Source organism: Aristolochia californica, unplaced genomic scaffold (genome assembly GCF_029961685.1).
Source record: "Aristolochia californica isolate CCGP_79_NKW_82.1479 unplaced genomic scaffold, dmAriCali1.0.hap1 SCAF_10, whole genome shotgun sequence".
Taxonomy (NCBI): Eukaryota; Viridiplantae; Streptophyta; class Magnoliopsida; order Piperales; family Aristolochiaceae; genus Aristolochia; species Aristolochia californica.
Window position 1 is genome coordinate 471,789 of NW_027181771.1, and position 22,532 is coordinate 494,320.

The 22,532-nt window shown below is 37.9% G+C and overlaps 2 protein-coding genes across 4 annotated transcripts; one reads left to right on the plus strand and one right to left on the minus strand.

Annotated features, from left to right (window-relative positions):
* Positions 1-1,242: 1,242 nt before the first annotated feature.
* LOC137943260 (DEAD-box ATP-dependent RNA helicase 20-like) lies at positions 1,243-18,659 on the plus strand. Of its 3 annotated transcripts, none has more exons than XR_011110606.1 (15): positions 1,243-1,604; positions 1,805-1,897; positions 2,055-2,219; positions 2,469-2,564; positions 3,543-3,617; positions 3,807-3,968; positions 8,485-8,565; positions 8,654-8,752; positions 13,352-13,447; positions 16,324-16,455; positions 16,555-16,629; positions 16,900-16,989; positions 17,082-17,156; positions 17,643-17,939; positions 18,188-18,659. XR_011110606.1 is itself a non-coding variant. In XM_068788958.1 (14 exons), exons 1-14 carry the CDS (start codon positions 1,311-1,313, stop codon positions 17,817-17,819), a joined length of 1,710 nt encoding a protein of 569 aa, XP_068645059.1. In that variant the 5' UTR covers positions 1,243-1,310; the 3' UTR covers positions 17,820-18,158. The 3 variants fall into 3 exon arrangements, 1 of the variants encoding a protein (XP_068645059.1); XR_011110607.1 differs by having other exon boundaries at positions 1,520-1,604; positions 2,069-2,219; XM_068788958.1 differs by lacking the exon at positions 18,188-18,659 and having other exon boundaries at positions 17,643-18,158.
* Positions 18,660-18,749: 90 nt separating this feature from the next.
* LOC137943261 (rhodanese-like domain-containing protein 7) lies at positions 18,750-22,186 on the minus strand. The gene is made up of 5 exons (XM_068788959.1): positions 21,771-22,186; positions 21,201-21,452; positions 20,976-21,074; positions 19,754-20,041; positions 18,750-19,392 (listed from the first exon to the last, which is right to left on the minus strand). The coding sequence occupies exons 1-5, from the start codon at positions 22,143-22,145 to the stop codon at positions 19,039-19,041; spliced, it is 1,368 nt and encodes a 455-aa protein (XP_068645060.1). The 5' UTR covers positions 22,146-22,186; the 3' UTR covers positions 18,750-19,038.
* Between the last annotated feature and the right edge of the window lie 346 nt (positions 22,187-22,532).

Consider the following 22,532-nt stretch of genomic DNA (forward strand, 5'->3'; position numbering starts at 1 on the left):
CATTAAATCGAGCCGGACTTGATTTAAATATTTCGAATTCGAACTCGAGCCCTCGAGCTCCAACCTACATTTAAAATTTTGTATAAAATATATGTCAAATAAATTGTATATAAAATTATGCATACATTTTACATAAAATTGGGCATAACCTTTGTATATTAACCCTTAATAAAATTATCTATACACTTTGTATAAAATTATTCATAAAAGCTGCATAATTATGCATAAACTTTATTCAATAATTAAACACAAAAATATTTATTTAAAAAAAACTAGTTTTATTCATTTGTACTCATTCAAATTGTTCTGATTCAAGGATGGGAATACCAGATCATCAACACAGAGAAAATTTTTTAACAAATCGCATGTCCATTTTTGTTATTTCCTCGGAGCATGTTATGATATTATTTAAAAAAAAATCGCATGCTATGCAGGATGGGGGGAGGGATGGAGGGATGAGAGACAGAGACAAGAAGGAGAAGAGGGAGAGAAAGTTACTGGAGGGGCTCAAGTGAGAGTAAGAAATCAAAGGGGAGGAATGTAAAATAATAAGGCAAAATTGATCTTCCCCCGTAAATCCCTATTTTCGCTCCCTGATTCTCGAGAAGTCAAGAATGAAAGACGAAGAATCGAAATCTCAAACTTGAAGAGTCAAAGACACCACTCGCCTCCACACTTGGGCCTTCGTTAAGTTAACCAAATTGAACTGAGCTTGAACCGCTTGTGAACTAGTTCGGTTCTATGCCACCCCTATTAACAACTAAACCTAATTCCACTTTAGGACTTTAATATACCTTACATTATTCCAAAGGGTTTCGCTTTAGCCTGTTTGACTATAAAATTCAATGATCGAAAAGTAAATCTAAACAACAAATGTAAGTAGGGGAGTCTTACCCAAATCGGAATGCCAATAGGGGTGGGTGTGCACTTATTGGTTGATATATATCAGAAATTATATTAGAAAATACCACCAATAAGGGGTATTTCGACTAATACATATCTGATTTTAGGGTATAAGAAAGCCCATATACTTACCCTTGTTTAATCGGATTTTCTAGGTGTCCTACACGTAATCGGATCTTTGATAGTTCCCAATTCATACCCGAATCCGAGCCCGTTTATACCAAGAGACTCGACCTTCGGATTCAAAACAAAAAAATTATTCACAAGTACGGAGCAAAGTCTAAAAGATCTCCGCAGGACTGCAGCAACCAATCTCCTTAGTCCGATATAAACTGTCACTCCAACAGCAATCGTTTCCGTTTCCTCACTCCTGTTTTCTGCGGAAAAGCGTAGGGAAAAAGCTATCCATGTCCTACGTCCCTCCTCACCTCCGGGCTGCTTCAGCGGCAGCTCCGTCACCTCACGCACTCTCCTCCAACTCCTCGCGCTCTAACGCCAGGTCGCACTCCGACGGCTTCGAAAACGATCGAAAGAGCGCCTCACAAAACCCTAATGTCTCCCAATCTAAGTTCTCATCCTGTCATGCGGGCGCCCTGCGTGTCGCGAATTTCGCTGCGCAGTCGCGTAGTTCTGCCGGGCCGGAGCCTGTTTTCGAGCAATGGAAGCCGTCTGAGAGGGTGTTTCGGCTGAAACCTGAGCAGGTTGGTGGCGCTGGCTTGGTTTTGCTTGGGCTGAGCTGGTTTTGTTGTGTCATGAGATTGTGGTGGATGCGTGGATGCGGGCGGTGTTGTTGTGAGTTTGGTGGACTTGTGTGGTGGAATGGATGAGTGTGAGGTCTGTGTGAGTCCGCATTTTCGTGAATTGTGTTATTATTTTATTGTTTTTGCTTTTGCGGTTACAGATTGAAGAGGTTCGGATGCGGCTAAATGTTGATGTTGATGTTGCTCCGGATTCTCAGCCGGCTCCTGCGCCTATTGAAACATTTACTGATATGGTGAATTGCTTCGCCTTTCTAACATGAAGTTTTCGATAATTGACCAATATAAACAACATTGGCTGAAAGGCTGAAGTTCCGTTTCTCGTTTGACGCCTGAAATCTATTGTTGATTTTACATCTATTTATTAGAATTGAAACTAATGCTTGTTTTCAGTGTTTGCATGCCAGCATTATGGAGGATATTGCTTTTCATGAATACACAAGGCCAACGCCTATCCAGGCACAGGCAATGCCTGTTGCCCTTAGCGGGAGGGATCTTTTGGGCTGCGCTGAGACTGGGAGCGGAAAGACTGCCGCATTTGCAGTTCCTATGATTCAGGTTTTGTGCGCTTCTTTTCTAGTGTTTTGGTCGTTTGCTACTTGTTTCTTTAGATCTTTTCAGTATGTTGCTTTTCATTTTTTTTCGGTGTTTATCTGATTCTTTTAGACATCCTTTATTACTGCTTCAAAGCAGATTCTTAATTGTTTTTAAACTTTATTGTGTACTGAACAAATGCCAGCATGTGACATTTGTTTAATATTTTTATTGAGTGATGTAAGAACTGCGCGATCTGCTTATTTTCTATAGCATTGCTTGGCTCAACCGCATATTCAGCGTGGTGACGGACCATTGGCATTAGTACTAGCTCCTACAAGAGAGCTTGCCCAACAAATAGAGAAAGAGGTGAGGTCACTTTTACCAGCGGTATGGTAGATAAAATGATCTATTTTCTGAATGCCGCATTAGAGTTCATCTTCACTATTGCTGCTTAAAAGTCATAATGAGTTCATTTAAATGTTTTGGTTTGAGTGCTTAGGATATATTTTTTGGAGGTAGTAGCACAGGTATTTGTTGCTGAACCACAGATTTTGTTTTTTCTTTGTTTATTTATTTAATTTTCACTTGTATCTAAGATCATAGAACTTTTTCTTCAGTTGGTGTCTAACTCCTGCACCTTAGTAGATATTACATGTTGCGTTATGTGATAAAGGTCAAAATTTGAAATCATCTTGTATACTGTCTGAATAGAAAAAGCATGAATTGTATGTTAGTGGAAGAGAGACATCCTTTTTATGAAATTCTTTAAAAATCTCAATAATTTTTTACTCTCTGCTTGCCTAAATTTAGTTTGCTCTATTTGAATGTGAAGTAGTTTCATTAGTAATTATCAACCTCATATGTTTATCATCAAGTAATTGCTACAGAACTCCTTTAGACCACTCCCAAGATTCAACCGATGCTGATATCTACTTGTTCTTGACTGGTAAATATTTACCCTGTATCCACATGTCAATGGATATGGCTACGGTTGAATGAGATATTCTTATGTAAGGCTGCCTGACAAAAAACAGGTTTCTTTCATCATATGTACGCTTTTAATGTAATATCTAAGTCACACATGCAGTTTATTGATGATAATTTGTCCTCATGATCAAATCTGGAAATCCTGTATGCCTCTTGGTCTTGACTGGTTTTGGTTGTAGATTTGTTATGGTCTAACCGATTAAGACTCTGTTTTCTGTGAGAAATCTTAGGTTGAACCAGAAAATCTCTTAACCAGTAGATTGGTGTCAGCTGACGTATTTCGTTTTTTGACAAAGTCAACTTGTAAGTGTTCTTTTCTGCTGTGATATTCTATGATCACTTTTTTCCCCTTTTCAGGTTAAGGCCTTTAGTAGGTCTCTTGAGTCATTTAGGACAGCTATTGTTCTTGGAGGAACAAACATAGTCGAACAGGTATCAGTAACAAATTGTTAGCTAATACTGTTATTATTTTTCTGGTTATTTAGTTACATCACTAAGATCTGTTTCAATGAGTGCCGTCATCTGTTTCGAGGTTCAGACCTTTTCTGCTTTTCCACATATGCACATCGTGTCACATGTTTCACTTGGTTATGAAACTTAGTGGTTTGAATTCTGTAGCAGAGATCGGAGCTGCGAGTTGGAGTTCATATTGTGGTTGCTACACCGGGAAGGTTTATTGATCATTTGCAGCAGGGGAATACTTCCCTTTCAAGGATTTCATTTGTTATTCTAGATGAAGCTGACAGAATGCTGGACATGGGTTTTGAACCACAGATTCGAGAGGTATTATTTGGCATTATTGATGAGAGTTCACATTGTAGAAAAAAACAAAGCTCAGTGTAATATGATAGTTGGTACTATGTTGTTTGTTTGTTCATTTTCTTCAAAATCTTTACCTGGATGAACCAACTAATATATTTTAGGATTTTTTATTATTGTCTTATAATAAGGCTGAGATGGAGTCATTTAAAAAAAAGGCTGATGTGGAATAAAAAAAATTAAATTAAAAGGAACTAAAACTGAACTTGTTGAAATATAGGTATGGGGGTATTTTGGTCATTTACTATGATTGTATGTCCTTCATAGGATAGTAGTAAGTTGGTATTCATGTTTGAGTTTTTATGATTCAATTTTCATGCGTTATAAAGGTTTATGTGTAGAGAGGCTTTATTATAATTTGATGTTCTTTTCACTTAGTGAATATATAATGCAGAAAGGGGTCGATTTCTGACCCCCTAATGAGTGCTTCCACTCTCACACTCTTCTCTATGTCTCTTGTGCACTTCTCTTTTTTTTTTTCTTTCCTATTAACTTCTCTAGGAAGGGAAATTTCAGGATTTTCTGCTGATTGAAGTTAAAGGTAAAAAATTTTCTTTCTTTTTTGTGTCATAACCCTAGGGTTAATGGTGTGTTCTGTTAATTGAACAACTTCATGATTTTTTAATCCCCCTAGAGAGTTGTTTGGGTAATCCTGTGCCTGCACAGGTCTTTCAGACCTGCAAATTGCATGTGTCATCATCTTCAGGGCTGATGTCAGCCTAAAGTAACGTTCCCCTTAGCTTGTATTTTGTCAATACGGAATAGTTTAAGTGCCATGCCTTCAATTTTGCTTCTGGTGCCCTAATTTTTTAGTTGTGTGTGGGGCCTACTTCCAGTGTGCAGGCATTTACAGTGTATTTTGGTGATTTCTTGGTGCTGGTTGGTGTTGGTGTATTCCAGTGTGCTTGGTGTGAGAATATAGATGCCTTTTGGTTGCAAATAGCGGCTGATTTCGGTGAAATTACTACACTAGCCAAGGAGACTAGTAACTCAGAGGGTAAGGATACTATTTTAATTACCACAAAGAAGTTGAATGGATTGAATTATTTGGGCTGTTTAAGGTCTGTTTGGATTTATCTTGAGGCTGAGAGGAAGATGGAATACTTGAGGGATAATCCTCCTAATTAGATGACTAATGATTGGGAAGTAGAGGATAGTCATGACGTGGTTACTCAATAGCATGGAGTTGAAATTTAGAAGACAAGTTAGGAACCGGGAGACCTCTAAGCAAATTTGGACATCCTTAGAATCTTTTTATGATCATGAAAACAATTTATCTAGGATTTATGAGTTGTTTGCTAGGTTCTTTGGCTTAAAAAAAGGGGATAGATTAGTTATTGATTATTTAAGTGAATTACAAAGTAATTTTCAAGAAATTGCGATTATCATGCCTTTACTACTAAGAAGTAACTTTAGAAGCAACAAGGACAGATTTATGTAGCTAAATTTCTTAATGGTTTGGTCCCTGAATACGATTCAATCTGGGCCCAAATACTTATAGCAGATGATGTTCCATCATTCACCAAAGCTTTTAACAGAGTAATGCGAGCAGAAGTAGCTGCGGTTATGCAAGGCAGCAAGGAAAACAAGGCAATAGAAACTGTTAGAAAATCATTAGAAGGGTATTTTGGTTATTTTACCTTAGCTGTAATTTCTGGAGATGATATTATATTGTTCAACATGTTTAAATTTCTTTGTAGTACAAATTTTATGTAATTTTTGGTAAGTCAATTGGGAGATATAAGGGCTTATGAAAAATGTACTAAATAGGGGTAGCTTTTTTGTAACTGTCTAACACTTAAAGTGAATAAGCTTGACCCCATCGAGAGCAGTTTCTCTCAAGCTCCTTTCTCTCTTTCCTCTCTTCCTCATTTTCTCTCCAAAACTCTCATTTTTAACTTATTTTTTAATCATTTTGCATTGTCATTGTCTTCTTGTTCTATTCCTTTTTCGTTGCAGGAAGCCATGTTATCTCCTTATTGGAAATAGGCTATGGATGTGGAGATGGATGCCTTACTTGATGTAGGTACATGGATTTTATGTGACCCACCACCAGGTGCTGCTGTCGTTGGGTGTACACAATGAAGTACAACATTGATGGTTCGATTGAAAATTATAAAAGTAGACTTGTGGCTAAAGGTTATACTCAAACCTATAGAGGGGATGTATTTGAGACTTTTTATCTGTTGCAAGGTTGCCCTCTGTTTGAATATTAATTTCTTTAGTAGTTAATATTCATTGGCTCTTGTTCCAATTGGATATTAAAATAACCTTTTTGTAAGGAGATTTGTCCGATGAGGTTTATATGGAGCAACCTGTAGGGTATGTTGCTTAAGGGGATATTGGGAAAATATGGAGACTGAACAAAGCTATTTATGGCCTTAAGCGGAGTCCTAGAGGGTGGTTTGACAAATCCAACTGAATAGTCGTGTCATTTGGGTTTGCTAGAAGTCATTGTGACCACTTATTGCTCGTGTTGAAGAGGTCCTCAAGAGTTGTGGTATTGATTGTGTATGTTGATGATATAATCATGTCAAGAAGTGGCAAGAAAGGCATTAAAGAAGTCAAAGAATATCTTGCGAAACACTTTCAAACTAAGGATTTGGGTCCACTCATGTATTTTCTTAGGATCGAGGTAAAGAGTGTAATGAATCAGAGGTAAGAATAGCGGACAGGGTGTCGGGGCAAATATCCTCTTGGCTTATAACTAAGAAGGTTTTTTCCTCCTTCAAAGGAACCTCTATTCGTGAAAATTAGAATATCTTGGGTAGGATGCACTTTGGGATCAAGGCTTCAGTAATGCAGGAGTGGACCCCCCTGGAAGCTGGATACCTCAAGCTGAATTTTGATGGCTCTTCTCTCGGCAACCCGGGGACTGTTGGTTTTGGGGGAATTATTTCGGATCCATCTGGCAATCAATGTTTCTCTTATGCTGGTCCGTTAGGCATTTCTAATTCTACGACGGCTGAGCTCTATGACTTACTCAATGGGCTTCGCATTTTCAGAGACAATTGCAGTGGTCCCATTCACATTGAAGGAGACTCAAAGGTGGTCTTTGGATGGTGTGAACGTGCTTCCCCTCCACTGTGGTGCCATTGGGATATCTTTCGGGAGATTTTAGATTTTACCTCACTCCACTCTTGTATTTGGTCTCACATTCCGAGATTTGCAAATTCGGCCGCAGATGTGCTAGCCAAGCAGGGAGTGTCCCTGCAATCTCTGGTTGTGAGGGAGCTGCTCCCTCTTCCTTTGTAAATTTTATTGTTTATATATAAATACATCTTTATAAAAAAAAAAAGAGAGGTAAAGAGCGTAATATAGGAATTGTTCTAACACAAAGAAAGTATGTGACATATATGCCTCAAGAATATGATTTGCTGGGAGTAAGGTCAGTTGAGAAACCTATGAAAGTAAATTATAGTCCTGTTGAAGATGACAATGCGAGCTTAAAGACAAGATGGTATGTTAGAAAATCTACTGAGGGGTAGTTTGGTCTTTTTACATCATAAGTTGTTTCTGATGTCTTCATTATCCTGTTCTACAAGTTTAATTATGTCACTAAAACTTAGTTTCATGTGTTTTGATTTTGTATCTTGGGAGATATAAGAGTTTAAGTGATTTAAGTGTATAAGGGAATTTTTGTAATTTTGGCCTTCTTCACTCAATAAATAGATGATGGGGTCAAGCACGACCCCCAACGAGACTCTTCTCAAAGTCTCTCCTATCAAACCCTTTTCCCCTCTCCTCTCTTTCAATTTCTCTCCTTACGCTCTCTTATTTTTCTTTTCATATGGTATTAGAGTCTTGAATCATAGTTGGGAGCCTCTATTATGCATTGTTTCACTCCATTAAAGACTACACTATCATAGCAGGAGGTTACTCCTTTTGTCAAGACTGCTGATCAGCTTAGTGATATTTTTACTAAAGCTTTCGGCAAGCGAGAATTTGTGAGTTTTTGTGACAAGTTGGGGCTTCTTGATATATATGCTCAAGCTTGAGAGGGGTGTACATGTATATGGGTATTTTGTTCATTTATTATGGTTGCATCTCCCTCATAGGATAGTAGTAAGTTGGTCTTCATGTTAAAATTTTTGTGGTTTAATTTTCATTTTATCCGAGTTGTATTTAGAGAGCTATAAAGGTTTATGTATAGAGGGACATTATTATAATTTGATGTTCTTTTCACATAAAGTGAATATATAATACAGAAAAAGGGTCGATGTCTAACCCCTAATGAGTGTTTTCAGTCTTGCACTCCTCTATCTCTCTCATGCACTTCTCTCTTCTCCTTTCTCTCTTTTTCCTCCTTCCTATTATTATTTTCTACAGAACTATTAAGTAAACTGCTTGTAAACCGTTGTTTAATTTGTTCTGTTCTTCAGAAAATTAGAGTCATGTAACCACACCATCAGTTTTTTTTTAAAACCTATAGGACATGGCTTATTAACCTTTACAATAACAGATGCATTGATTTTTCTAGGTGATGCATAATCTTCCTGAAAATCATCAAACTTTGTTGTTTAGTGCAACCATGCCCGTAGAAATTGAAGCACTGGCACAGGTAACGTTGACAGGTTAATCTTGAACTTTTGTTTGTTTCATACAAAATTTTCTCCATTTTTTTAGTCTGACAAACTCTATGCAATCAGGAGTACCTAAAAAAACCTGTGCAAGTGAAGGTGGGCAAAGTAAGTAGTCCGACAGCTAATGTATCACAAATCTTGGAGAAGGTTGTTGAAAATGAAAAGGTCACTCCCTTCTTAACATCCATGAAAGTCATAATTTTGTTCTCAGTATATTTTGATTTGATCTGTTGCTTATTTTACAATATGGTATTTTAAGTGGCTCATATTTCTTTTCTGCATCTAAAACTTGGAATTAATGTGTGAAATACAGAGTTTGGTTAATGCACATAGTAATGGCTCATACTGTTTTCTCAGCTGTTAACTAAGATGGTGTATAGGCTCATTTTGAATGATTCATATGAACACAAGATCAGCAAATTATGATATCATTATTATGGGTATTTATGTCTTTTTATGTGCTAGTTTAAGGTATGTTGGTTATGATGGTGATATCGCAGGGGTATGCAGACATTAACTAAAACTCACATATCTGTAGAAAATAATGCCATATTTTGCGGTATGTTGGCAACTTTGAAGTTGTTTTGGTTGAAAAGCCTTGATATAGTAGGTTTATTTGCTGTAGTCCGAGCATGAGTAATGTTTTGGGTGGTGTCTTGTGTCCAACATGTGATATCAGGGGAGTAATAACTTGTGCTCATGCTTTTGAGGGCATCTATTGTCTTGTGTAATCCGACATTTTATGTTTCTTAACATGAGTCACTTTTTGGGTTATGTTGTACTCCCATATCAGGTGCTAGTTTTATGGAATGGGCAGTTCTGTGTAAACTGTTGAGGCCTTTCTATTGTCTAGTGATATATAATATGTTTAAAGTCTATTCAAGATTAAAAGGTCTCAAGAATCAAGATGCTCTTTGTAAGCTCTAGCTGTGGGTTAGCTAGGTATTATTTTCCTGTCAACTATATTTATTCTTAAGATGCTTGAAGATTCCAAGAATAACACTAATTCATCCAGGTTGGGTTGATTAATATCGATGTGTCCTGATACTCTGTACTTTTAGAAGTTTAGAATTTTTCCATTGCCTTATGTTGCAGTCTTTCATTAATGACTTGTTTATTTTTTCAACTTCTAAAAAGCCTTTTTAAGTTTCATTTGTAGAAATTATTAAAATATGCCTAATTCTTTTAGCAATAAAGCCTAGTTACTTTTTTGTTATTTTTCCTACGTTATTCTGTGCTCATCCATGCGGATGCACAGAAGAATGAATGTAAATTCATGATTCATCATGTTAGTCTCTTATACCAAATTTGATCCTTCACATCTCTTTTTTCCACAACTTGTTTGTGTGGTTATCTTTGACTTGGTGCAAAGTGAATGTGGTTTTCTTCATCTAGAATGTCAAGAGGGTCTCCGCCAATTCAAAACCTCTGCTGGCTGATTTAGTCCTCTTTCATCTGGCTACACCTTTTTAAAAAAAAAAAAAATTTAATTGTTGAAGCAAATTAGGGAAAATACGAGCTGGCTGGAAGCCAAGATACAAAATATAACTAGAAAAGAGACAAAGGGCAACATTCATCCTTAAGTGTCGCCAAAACCTCTCACAGGGTCAGAGTTATCAGTCACCAGCTTAGAATCATCTTCAATAACTAGAGAGCCAGAAAGTTTATTCTTGAAAATCTTAATGCCCATTATATGAGGGCTCTGATGTCTGCATTATTCAAGTCAGTTACAACCAGAGGTCCTGCATATGAGATGAGGGCAGCACTGTCAGAGGACCCGAAGAGTCCTTTACACCTGGCAGACCAGGGTTTTCCATATAGCTTTTGTCAAAGTTTAGCTTGTGGAGCCAGCTGGGTGGGGGGTCCCATGGGTGAGTGATTATATAAGTGATGGGGGAGAGACGAGCAGAATTCTCCAAATCTCTTTTAATGACAGCACTGGTAAATTCTTTGAAATCACTAAAAAAAGGAAAGCTAAGCAAGAATTGAGTAAGTCATCTTCTCAATATCGGGCTCCAATTGATGGTCTCTTGTTGTTTGAAAGTGTGAAGTTTTGTCTCTTCCATATTTGCCCAGGAGAGCATCAAACTCTGACCCTGCTCATCTCATTTTCTGCTACTTGCTTGCTTGGTCATCTTTTTTTTTTTTTTATAAAGATGTATTTATATAAACAAGAGAAATTACAGAAGAGGGAGCAGATCCCTGACAACCAGCGATTGTAGGGTAGCTCCATGCTTGGCAAGCACATCTGCTGCCGAATTTGCGGATCTCGGAATGTGAGACCAAATACAAGATCAAAGTGAGGTAATTTCAAGAATCTCCCGAAACATGACCCAATGGCGCCACGGGGGAGGGGATGCACACTCACACCATCCAATGACCACCTTCGAGTCCCCTTAAATATGAAGGGGATTGTTGCACTTATCTCTAAAAACATGGAGCCCAGTGAGGAGGCCATGAAGCTCCGCAGACGTAGAATCGGCGATTCCTAAAAGGCCGAGATATGAGAAAAGTTGGTTGCCAGAATGATCCGAAATAACCCCTCCGAATCCAGAAATCCCTTGGTCATCTTTGACTTGGCGGAAAGTGGATGTGGTCCTCATCTGGAATATCAGGAGGGTCTCTTACAATCCAATGCCAACTCCAATTGATTTAGTTTTGTCTTGTCCTCTTTTTTCTGACTTCATTCATTTTATTTTCAGTGAGTAATTCTATGAAGTTGGGTCCAATGCCCATCCCAAAATGACTAGCTAACTTAGAAAATCTCTTTCCCAACTAATAAATTTAAGATCTTTGTACACATAATCCATGTGGGACTATTCTTTAAACTCTCCCTCACGTGTAAACCCTCTTTTGAAGCTCTACAAGTAGATAATTTTAGGTGTAGGTCCTCTTTTTGTGGCTCTATAAGTGGATAATTCGGGTGTAAGCCCTCTTTTGTGGCTCTACAAGTAGATAATTTAGGTGTGGGCCCTTTTTTGTGGCTCTACAAGTGGATAGTTTAGGTGTAAACCCTCTTTTGTGGTTCTACAAGTGGATAGTTTAGGTGTAGGCCCACATATGAGTACCTGCTCTGATACCATGTTAAGTTGGGTCCAAGGCTCATCCCAAAATGACTAGCCAACTTAGGAAACCTCTTTCTTAACTAATAAACTCAGGATCTTTGTACTCATTAATCCATGTAGGACTATTCCTTTAACACTCTCCCTCACGTGTAGGCCCTCTTTTTGTGGTTCTACAAGTGGATAGTTTTAGGTGTAGGTCCTCTTTTGTGATTCTACAAGTGGATAGTTTAGGTGTAGGCCCTCTTTTTGTGGCTCTGCAAGTGGATAATTTAGGTGTAGACCCTCTTTTTGTGGCTCTACTAGTGGATAATTTAGGTATAGGCCCTCTTTTGTGGCTCTACAAGTGGATGGTTTTAGGTGTAGGCCCTATTTTGTGATTCTACAAGTGAATAATTTAGGTGTAGGCCCTCTTTTGTGGCTCTACAAGTGGATAGTTTAGGTGTAGGCCATCTTTTGTGGCTCTACAAGTGGATAGTTTAAGTGTAGGCCTACATATGAGTAACTGCTCTGATACCATGTGAAGTTGGGTCCAAGGCCCATCCCAAAATGACTAGTCAACTTAGGAAACCTCTTTCCTAACTAATAAACTCATGATATTTGTACTCATTAATCCATGTGAGACTATTCCTTGACACTCCCCCTCACGTGTAGGCCCTCTTTTTGTGGCTCTACAAGTGGATAGTTTTAGGTGTAGGCCCTCTTTTGTGACTCTACAAGTAGATAGTTTAGGCCATTTTTTTTGGCTCAAATAGTGGATAGTTTAGGTGTAGGCCCTCTTTTTGTGGCTCTACAAGTGGATAGTTTAGGTGTAGGCCCACATATGAGTACTTGCTCTAGTAACATGTGAAGTTGGGTCCTAGGCCTATCTCAAAATGACTAGCCAACTTAGGAAACATCTTTCCCAGCTAATAAACTAAAGATCTTTGTACTCATTAATCCATGTGGGACTATTCCTTAACACTTCCCCTTCATGTGTAGGCCCTCTTTTGTGGCTCTACAAGTGGATAATTTAGGTGTAGGCCCTCTTCTGTGGCTCTACAAGTGGATAATTTAGGTGTAGGCCCTCTTCTGTGGCTCTACAAGTAGATAGTTTAGGTGTAGGCCCTTTTTTTGTGGTTCTATAAGTGGATAGTTTAGGTGTAGGCCCATATTTGAGTACTTGCTCTGATACCATGTGAAGTTGGGTCCAATGCCCATCCCAAAATTACTAGCTAACTTAGAAAACCTCTTTCCCAACTAATAAATTTAAGATATTTGTACTCACTAATCTATGTGAGACTATTCTTTAACAAATTCAAACAGACTCTGATCTTGTTCATCTCATTTTCTGCAACTTGCTTGCTTGGTCATCTTTGACTTGGCAGAAAGTGGATGTGGTCCTCTTCTGGAATATCACGAGGGTCTCTTACAATCCGATGCCAACTCCGGTTGATTTAGTTTTGTCTTGTCCTCTTTCTTCTGACTTCATTCATTTTATTTTCAGGAGTAATTGAAACAAACTCCACTGTCCATGCTTGCATCTTCTTCATATAGAACAATTTTTTCTGCCTTATATTGTTCTTTATTTTATCTTTTTGTTTTTAGGTGTATCACTGATGCTTATTTTAGTAAATGACCAGAACCTCAATTTTTTTTTTTTTTAAATCTTGTTGTTAAAATATCTCAGTGCACTAGTACTTATCAAAGTATCATGTTGCAGATTGATCGGCTTTTGTCTTTATTGGTGGAGGAAGCTTCTCAGGCTGAAAGATCTGGGCGTGCGCTACCCCTAACAATTGTGTTTGTGGAAAGGAAGGTATTTAATCTGCTTGTTGTTGATTTTGTGATGTAGTACTCAATAAATATTCATCATGAAGTTGCCTTTACATCTACATTTTTTATTTACTGGGGAAAAAGAGGAAAAGCCATCTCATCTACCAAAAGTTTGACTTGCTGAGGGTTTGCTATTTATTAGTCTATTGTTGCAGTAGAGGGACATCTTGACTAACTCAACTACTTGCTATATCTGACTGTGAAGTTGGGTAGGTCCATCCCAAAATGACTAGCCAACTTAGAAAACCTCTTTCCCAACTAATAAACTCGAGATCTTTGTACTCAATCCATATGGGACTATTCCTTAACACTCGGTAGGCCATCTTTTGTGGTTCTAATAGGGGGGGTTAGTCCACAATGAAGTGGAATGAATTCCCCCCACATTACCTAGTTCATTAGATAAATGGGTTAGTGTAGAATAAATTACTCTTCTAGTGAATTACGTCACTTCATTCTCTCAGGCAAAAATCGGGGAATTTGGATTCACACCTATTTTGCGAATCAACCAATTGAAGTGCACCCCCCCCCCCCCCTCCCCCCCCCCCTAAATTTTTTTTTCTCTTTCTCCCTCCCGTCGGTCGTCCTCCCTCTTGTCCTCCCGACTTCTCTTCCCCCCCCCCCCCCCCCCCCGTCGGCCTTCCTCCTTCTCGACCTCCGTCACAGAGCACGGGAGGCCAAGCCTCCCGACTTTTCACTCTTGGCGTACTGTCGCCGTTGCCCGCTGGCCTGCTATGAGGAAGATGATGGTTTAATTTTTCCTAACTTAGGAAAAATTAAACCATCGTCATTAAAATAATAATTTATAATTTTTATTTATTTAATATATTTATTTTATAATTATTATATTAAATTAGTGATTTAATAGACATAATTAAAATATTTTTAAAATAAATATTTGATAAATTATTTTATTTTAATTATCCCATTGCTATAATTAATTAAACCAATTGTTTTAAATTTTGTGACAATATATTATTAATTAATAATACATAAAAATATATATTATGTTATTGATAAATATATATTTATTTATTATATTAGTTTTTTATTATTGTATTAAATTAGTGGTTTTTAATGTTAAAATATATCTTCTGTTATTAAAAAATAATTTATTTATTTATTATATTCGCTTATGTTATTTTTTATTTTTATTTATTTATTTTTAATAATTTATTCTAGTCACACGTAATTATTGTATTAATTATAATATAATATAATAATTAAGTAATATAATATAGTTTTTCATTAATTAGGATATTAATATATTCTAATACTACACGTTAAATCACTTATAAGTGTAGTAACCATGTTTATTTTGGTTAATTATTTGTTTAGATATATGTTCTATTTAAGTATATTATAAAATGTTATTCATTCTCTTATTTATATCATACTTTTCATTTGGGGGCACTAATACTGGAATTTGTTTTCCAGTGCACTTGAACTCGTCTACACTAACACCCAAGGATGAGTTGAAGTTGAATCAATTCACTTAAGTTCAGTTCAATTCTTCACTTCAATTCAAGTTCATTGTGGACTAACCCCCCCATAGTGGATAATTTAGGTGTAGACCCTCTTTTGTGGCTATACAAGTGGATAATTTAGGTGTAGACCCTCTTTTGTAACTCTACAAGTGGGTAATTTAGGTGTAGGCCCACATATGAGTACCCGCTTTGATACCATGTTAAGTTGGGTCCAAGGCTCATCCCAAAATGACTAGCCAACTTAGGAAACCTCTTTCCCAACTAATAAACTCAAGATCTTTGTACTCACTAATCCATATGGGACAATTCCCTAACATGAACCATATGATTTCAACAGGTGATAGGTAGGAAATGTAGCTTGCACTATATGGTTGGTGCATGGTTTTTCATATATGTCCATTTTGTTAAACATCTCACATTCCAATATAGTTTAAGACACAAACTGAGTATGAATCTTGTTGAGCCAATGGGTGGTTGTGCACTACTTTTTAGCTGTGTGAGAGCTGTTATATTTTGAACTTTACCATTTTTCTTCGTCATGTTTTTCCATTAACTCCATTTCAAATTTCAATTTTGAAAAAAAGTCTTAGTGAACAGAAAGGCTGAATCCAGAAAAATGTATGTATTCGTTAATATGACGCTATTATTATGATATGGCAGATATCTAACATCAAAATCTGGTCTTGGTTGATGTGCCACTATAATAGTCATATGACAAATATGGGTTGGTTCAGGTTATAATTTCAACCCATTTTCATATATAGCAATCTCTTAACCCACCATTCATGAACAGAGTGCTGCTATTCTCAGTTTTCTTTGGAAAGAAAAAGGTGAAGCGTCCAGGTTGTTGAAATTGGTGTCACATACTTGAGGCTACTATGGTTGTTCCTAGCAAGAAAATTATATGATCATTCTTTACCCATTTAATAATGTAATCTATTTACACTTGATGGGGCACTCGTAAGAATGATTTTGTTGATGTATTTGATGGACCAACAGGAAATAGAGGTAGGAATAGTATTGTGTGAGTCATCGTTGTTTTCTGTTGTCTGTAGCCAGTGTGTAGGTAGAAATCCCTAGGATTCTAGTTCCGCTGCCCTCATCCCTAGGTTCTCCTTATAATCCGTTGTGTGTAAGGTCATATATGATGTGGGTTGAAGTTGTCGAGAAAGATTTGAAAAAGGAGGCCTGCCAATATGTGGTATAAGATGACGAAGGAGGTCATTACATTCCTCATATTAGCATTTTGCATCACTCCATAGTTCTAGCTCATTCAACAAAAAACAATGTCCTAAAAGGATAGTCAAATCATGTCTAATAGACATAAAATTGCATGCATGTCCATGATTGCTGATGTACTATGGTTCTACTCCAGACAAGATGTGATGAAGTGGCAAAAGCTCTACAGGCACAGGGGCTGCATGCAGTTGCACTGCATGGTGGCCGGAGTCAAAGTGAAAGAGAATCAGCTCTCCGCGATTTCAGAAATGGGTCCTCTAACATCTTGGTACGTGAATCTCTTCTTTAGCTTTTCTAGCTTAAGTGCTGAGGGATGAGTAAGGAAAGCTAAAACAACCACATGGCTTACATTGCAAGTACCATGCAGGTTGCAACAGACGTTGCATCCCGTGGGTTGGACGTTACAGGAGTAGCTCATGTTGTTAATCTTGATCTTCCAAGGGTACGATGGGCAATCTGGCTACAAGGTGCTCTATATTCTCTTTTTTCTTAATCATTACATTTGCAAATCATAAGTTATATTGAGGACCAATCAGCAGAAATTTTGCTTGAAGTTTCCAAAAGAAGTGGCAAAAGGTAATCTGGGAAACAGAATAATTTCTTAAAAAAGTAAGTAGCTTTGTGATGAATAATACAGCCAAAGAAGAGTTTCCGACATAAATTTTTTAACATGTACCTTAAACCTGAAACTTCCATTTTCTAATTTTGGTAGGCAATGGAGGATTATGTTCATCGTATTGGAAGAACAGGGCGTGCTGGATCAACAGGACAGGCAACTTCATTCTATACTGAGCGAGACATGGTTTTTCAACACTTCTCATGTTCTTTGCATCTCCAGTAATATTCTTTTCCATTGCCTCTTGATAGTTGATTTCCTTTTGTATGGTCTTCCAGTTCCTTGTGGCACACGTAAGGAAGGCAATTGCTGATGCAGAATCTGGAAATACAGTAGCATATGCAACTGGAAAGGTTTAATTTCAGATAACTCTTTTTTATTTTCATGCATCTGGATAGTTTTGACTTCCAAGATCATCTGAGTAATTGAATGTGTGTACTATAATAATCACCCTACTTCACCTCAGATGTTTTGCGAGACTGCAAAATGAATAATTCATTTCTTTTGATTTAAAAGGCCCATCTGTATTTGGAAGGAGCACTCTGCCTCATGAGTGCAAGGGTTTTTTCCTAGTACAGACTCGATGTTTCACAATATTCCAGAAAATGGCATAAGTTTGAACCATTTCCCGAAGAGGGTACTTTGGGATTTTGTGAAGGTTATACACATTAACTTAGGAGCCAAGACAAGGGTAAAATTCGTAAATTTGAAAAAGCAACCGGTAATTCTTGAAAATGGTACTTCTTTCTCAACTAGGCAAAGTATTTGAAATAAAGTGATGATTTTTGTTATTATCAACCATAAAAAGATAAATAACTATGTCTAGTTTTCATGAACAGGTTGCAAGGAGGAAAGAGAGAGAGGCAGCAGCAGCACATAGAGAAACAAGACTTTCTCTCTCTAAGCTATCTGTGAACGGATCAACATCCATCAACATCGAGGACAAGTACAGATACATGCTCACTCCAACAAATATAAAGAGAGAAGGCGCTGCCGATGATGCTTGGGATGACTGATGAAACATAGCAATTAGACTTTCCTCTCTCCGTTGATCAACTCTCTTCACAGAAAAAAAAAAAAAAAAATCTGATACTCAAGAACATCAAGGATGTTTTGAGAATTTTAACCTACCACAGGTAAAAGTTCAAAACTTGCCATCATTATTGTCGTATATTGCTCTTTCCGAACTTGGTGAATTATGACATTCCACTTAGGCAAACCACTCCATATTTATACGTCCTCTTTATCTCTCTTACTAGCTGTCATATCAAGTGTGGACGCATCTAGGGCAAGATGTCTCGGATTTATAGAAACACCCACTCATATATTTGAGTGGATTCTCAATACTTTCGCGCTCATTGGGCATGCATTGGTATGGTTGCAGGTTGTTTATAAGTAGATGTGCTGGTAACTATGTAGGATGGGCCATGGGCAAAGCACTTCACATATCCTTGTAAGTGAATTCACAGATTTTTCGACGTACCTTTTTCAATAGTTCTGCTCCTGTGTAGTATGGCGCTCTTCATAAGTGTATGTGGCTTCTATGTTTCCTATTGGAAATTCATGACTTGAACAGCTGATCCGAGATCAGAAAAGTAAATTTTCTGCTCCTTGTCCTTGACTGACTGTGGTTAACCAAGAAGCCCTAGTTTCACGTTTTCCTCAAATTACCGTCCCCTAGAGTGTTACAAAATGTAAATAATGCTTGGTGGGGATCTTAGGAAATTTTGAAATCTGTTAAGTGTGTGAGATGCTTGGTTAATTGTGTTGGCTCGATCATGTATGACATTGTTAGCAAGGGTGTACATATTGGTGTTTGGGATTTGAAGGGTAACGTTCTGCCTTTGCAGCCTCTGTAATGGATGTTATATAACATAGATTAGTATAATATCACTATAATATGAGCGAAGATGAACTGACCAGCGAGAGATTAAACTAAACCGACGCCAATTTCAATAAATATCAAATATTTCTAAAAGCACAAATTTGAGGTTCTCCAACCTCCTCATTTACAATTCTAAAATGTAAATGTAAAGCTTAGGGCACACAGTGCTTTGAACGTTCAGCATAAGGCTTTGATGGAATCACCCGACCTACAACCCCTCTGCACTGCCCTTCTGCTACAACAAATTGGATACAGTTCTAGTGCTCCTAATGCAACTTTTAAAGACCAGCATTTCACAGGCTTGGAGAAGCCAGAGTTGAGCTTCAAATGCTTTAGAAAAAAGAATGAACTTACAGTTGATGTTGCTGTTTTTCTCCTGTTGTGGGACGCCGACCCTTGTCAGGTCCGCCAATGACACCCCAGGTCTCAAACTGCCTTTGCCGAGCTCTTGCCCTTTCTTTCTCTTCTTCGGACTTGCTCGAGTAACAGTAAGGACAGGTGACTCCATATTCCCACTCGGGGGATTCCATGTCTTCATCACTAACTGGTTGCTTACATCCATAGCAGAGCTTAAAAGTTCCTTCAGTCAGACCGTGCTCGACTGAAACTCTCTTGTCGAAAACAAAGCATTCTCCTTCCCAAAGACTCTCTACCTGGGGAACCTCCTCAAGATATTTCAAGATTCCACCTTCCAACTGATAAACCTACAAGAATAGAACATTAAGATAAGAATGTAGTTAGGTAATTAACTCGGTAGATCATGATATTGCTGAAACGAATTTCTAAAAGCTTTTCAACTATTTATATTTTTTTTAAATGATTACATATGGTAACACCTGCAAATTACCCCATTAACGGAGAAATATCAGCCCATGATCCCATATTAGGAAACCTAGTATGCAGACTCATAGAGACCACAGAGATAGAACCTCTTGAAATTTTTTTAGCAGCAAGACTTTGCCAGTCTATATGTGGATTCAACCATGATTTTTTCTAAATGAAGGATACAGTAAATAGTGAAATAGTTGCTTTACTTAGATATGGATACAGAAACATATAGCTGACCTCTTTGAAACCCTTGCTCAGAAGAAAACTTGAAGCCTTCTCACATCTGATTCCACCAGTACAATACATTGCAACACGCGGTGGTGGTACTTTAGGCTCTTCACACCTGGAAATATATTTCGTTCCCGTATTGGGATCTGATTCTTCTTGCTGGGAAATTGATTCAGCTGATTGGAGGAGATCATTTACCCAAGAGGGGAATTCTCTAAAAGAGTCAGTTGACGGGTCAACTGCTCCTTTAAAGCGTCCAATGCGAGTTTCATATGAATTGCGGACATCAATTACCATCTGGGACAAATTATCAGTCAAGGATTGAACCCAAGTTTTGTAGTATTATGAAATTAAAAATTTTCAGAATACATCTTGAAATGAAATAACTATGACAATTATGTGAGCTTGCTGAGAATTGAATGCCGTATGAAACTCTTGAGCATAAACAAAATAATCCAAGGGGAATGAATGATATCAACAATTTTGTAAACTCGATGAAAATCTATTGGAAGTAAAAAAAAAAACCCAAGAACAATACAGTATGTTCCTTGCTCAAACTAGAGCAACATAAAACTTTTTCCGAAAATGCTCTCACAATAACACCATCCGTTTAAGTAGTCATGGTATGCATGAGACTGCATTAGAGTTTCTGATGGAAAATATATATTTCTCCCAACGAGTTCTTTACTCATGCATCACTGTGCAGTTCCCAATTGATGGTAAAAAAACTGGTCCATTCAGACGAGTATACATAAAGGATCTACATTTACAAATGAAAACTTCGGATTCAAAGGAAGAGAACTCTCAAAATTTTGAAAAGTAATACATGACAACTAGATTAAATTGACATAATAATTGCAAAAGACAATAAGAAAGGTCACACAGGGTATGGTTCTCTTGTTCTCTTTAGCACTAACTAAAAATTCAGTAATGACCAAATAATTAACTAATTATACACAAACTTCTAAAGAGAGAAGATGGACTTAGATGAAGACACATAAATCAGTTCCAGGTTGTGGCATAAGTGACGCGGGTCACAGTGCCAAGAAATGAGAGAATGATGCTGCACATACAGTCCTTCACTCTTTTTTGGTGTTGGACACAACACAACACTCCAAGCCCCACTGAAAAAATTGGAGAAGTGCATTTTGCTTCTGAATAAACTAGATTTTGAAGCTACCAAAATGAAGAAATAAACAGGGACAAATAAGATTCAAACAGAGCTACTTACAGTATTAGGGTCACTGATCACTTCATTCCAGTCTTTTGGATTCACATACTTTCCAACCATTTTAATTGGTGAAACGGCAGGCATCCCAAGTGTAACAATCTGCTCATATTCATAAGAACACAAATCGATGACTACAATTAATTCCTTAGAATTGAATGACTTTAAAATATGTATGAAGAAAATTTCCAGACAAAAGTAAGAAGACAAATGAATTAAAGGCACTACCTCTTTCTTAACCTTGACTCGCACATGGTCCCATCGAAATGGTGCATCTTCTCCTGCTCCAAGAGGGGACTTGCTTGTATGCCCATGATGAATAGCCTCCTCCTCTGGGCTAACAGGGCATTCAACCTGCCTTAGGCCATTTAGCCGCTCATCAGACTGAATAAATGCCAGTACCTTCTCTACTGATTCTTGTGTCCCGCATATGCTTCCATTGATTCCTTCCGGAGCAAGAATAATGCCCCCTGAAACACGCTGAAAACGATCAGACAGGTAAGAATACATCTCCCATAATCAAATTACACAGACACTAAGAGGTTCTCTTGTGAATTAAAGACGAACCATACTCTGCATAGTTCTAGTTCTGAATAATGATTACAGCGTTGTTTCCACCAAATAAGAGTTTCAGAAGAAACTTAAGTCACCTGAGCTGCAAGGTGTTATAATTTTCGAATTTAAAGCCAATGCAGATTTAAACAAAGTAATAGTTGTGTGAGAACATTAACAGAAAAGCTAATCACTAGAAAAGAAAGAACTTATTTAGAAACGAAGGGTAAAATTTCTAGCACTCACCTCTTTCTCGCAGAGATCCTTCAACGGCTTCCGCATATCAGCATGATCAGGAAAATCAGCAAACTTATAGAAGGAAACCACGATGAGCAACCCGCCAGAAGAATCAACTTCCTCTTCGGGCATCCTATTTCTCGACCCGCAGACGGTCGAACTCAAGACATGCATCGCAGAAGAGGCGGGAAAAGAAACCCCCGACATGAGATTCTGGGTAACGAGGGGCTTTTGGCGGACACCAGAAATTAGAGATTTTTGAGAGACGGTGGAGGTCATTGTGCGCAAGAAACAGGAACTGGGGTTCTGAAACGAAGAAGCTAGCAGCCTCAGCGCCGCCGCAGCTGCCGCCGTTCTAAAGCTGAGAAATGGCGGGGACTGCATCGCTCATTTGCTTTTGCTTCGCTGCATTTCCTCGCTCTTGAAAATCGGAGAAGGCGATTACTAGTGGGCCTAGAAGGGATGGAGAAGGAAAAACTAAGATCGCAGTATGATAGTGGGTATGTTCTTTTAGACCGGATTTAAAGCCATGGGCTAATGTCCTAAATAGAGACGAGGTGGATCAAAACTCGGCCCACGGGCTTTTAAGCTCAACCAATGTTTAGAAAAGAGTTTGGGGTTAAGGGTTAGGGTAGAAAAAAAATCCACCAAAGGTTTTCCCAAATCCGATCCGATCCACATGAGATAGAGATGTAAAACAGAGTTGAGACAGGTGGGTTTTACCAAGATGGGGAGGAGACAGGTTGGGTTTAAGTGGGGTTTATGGGAATG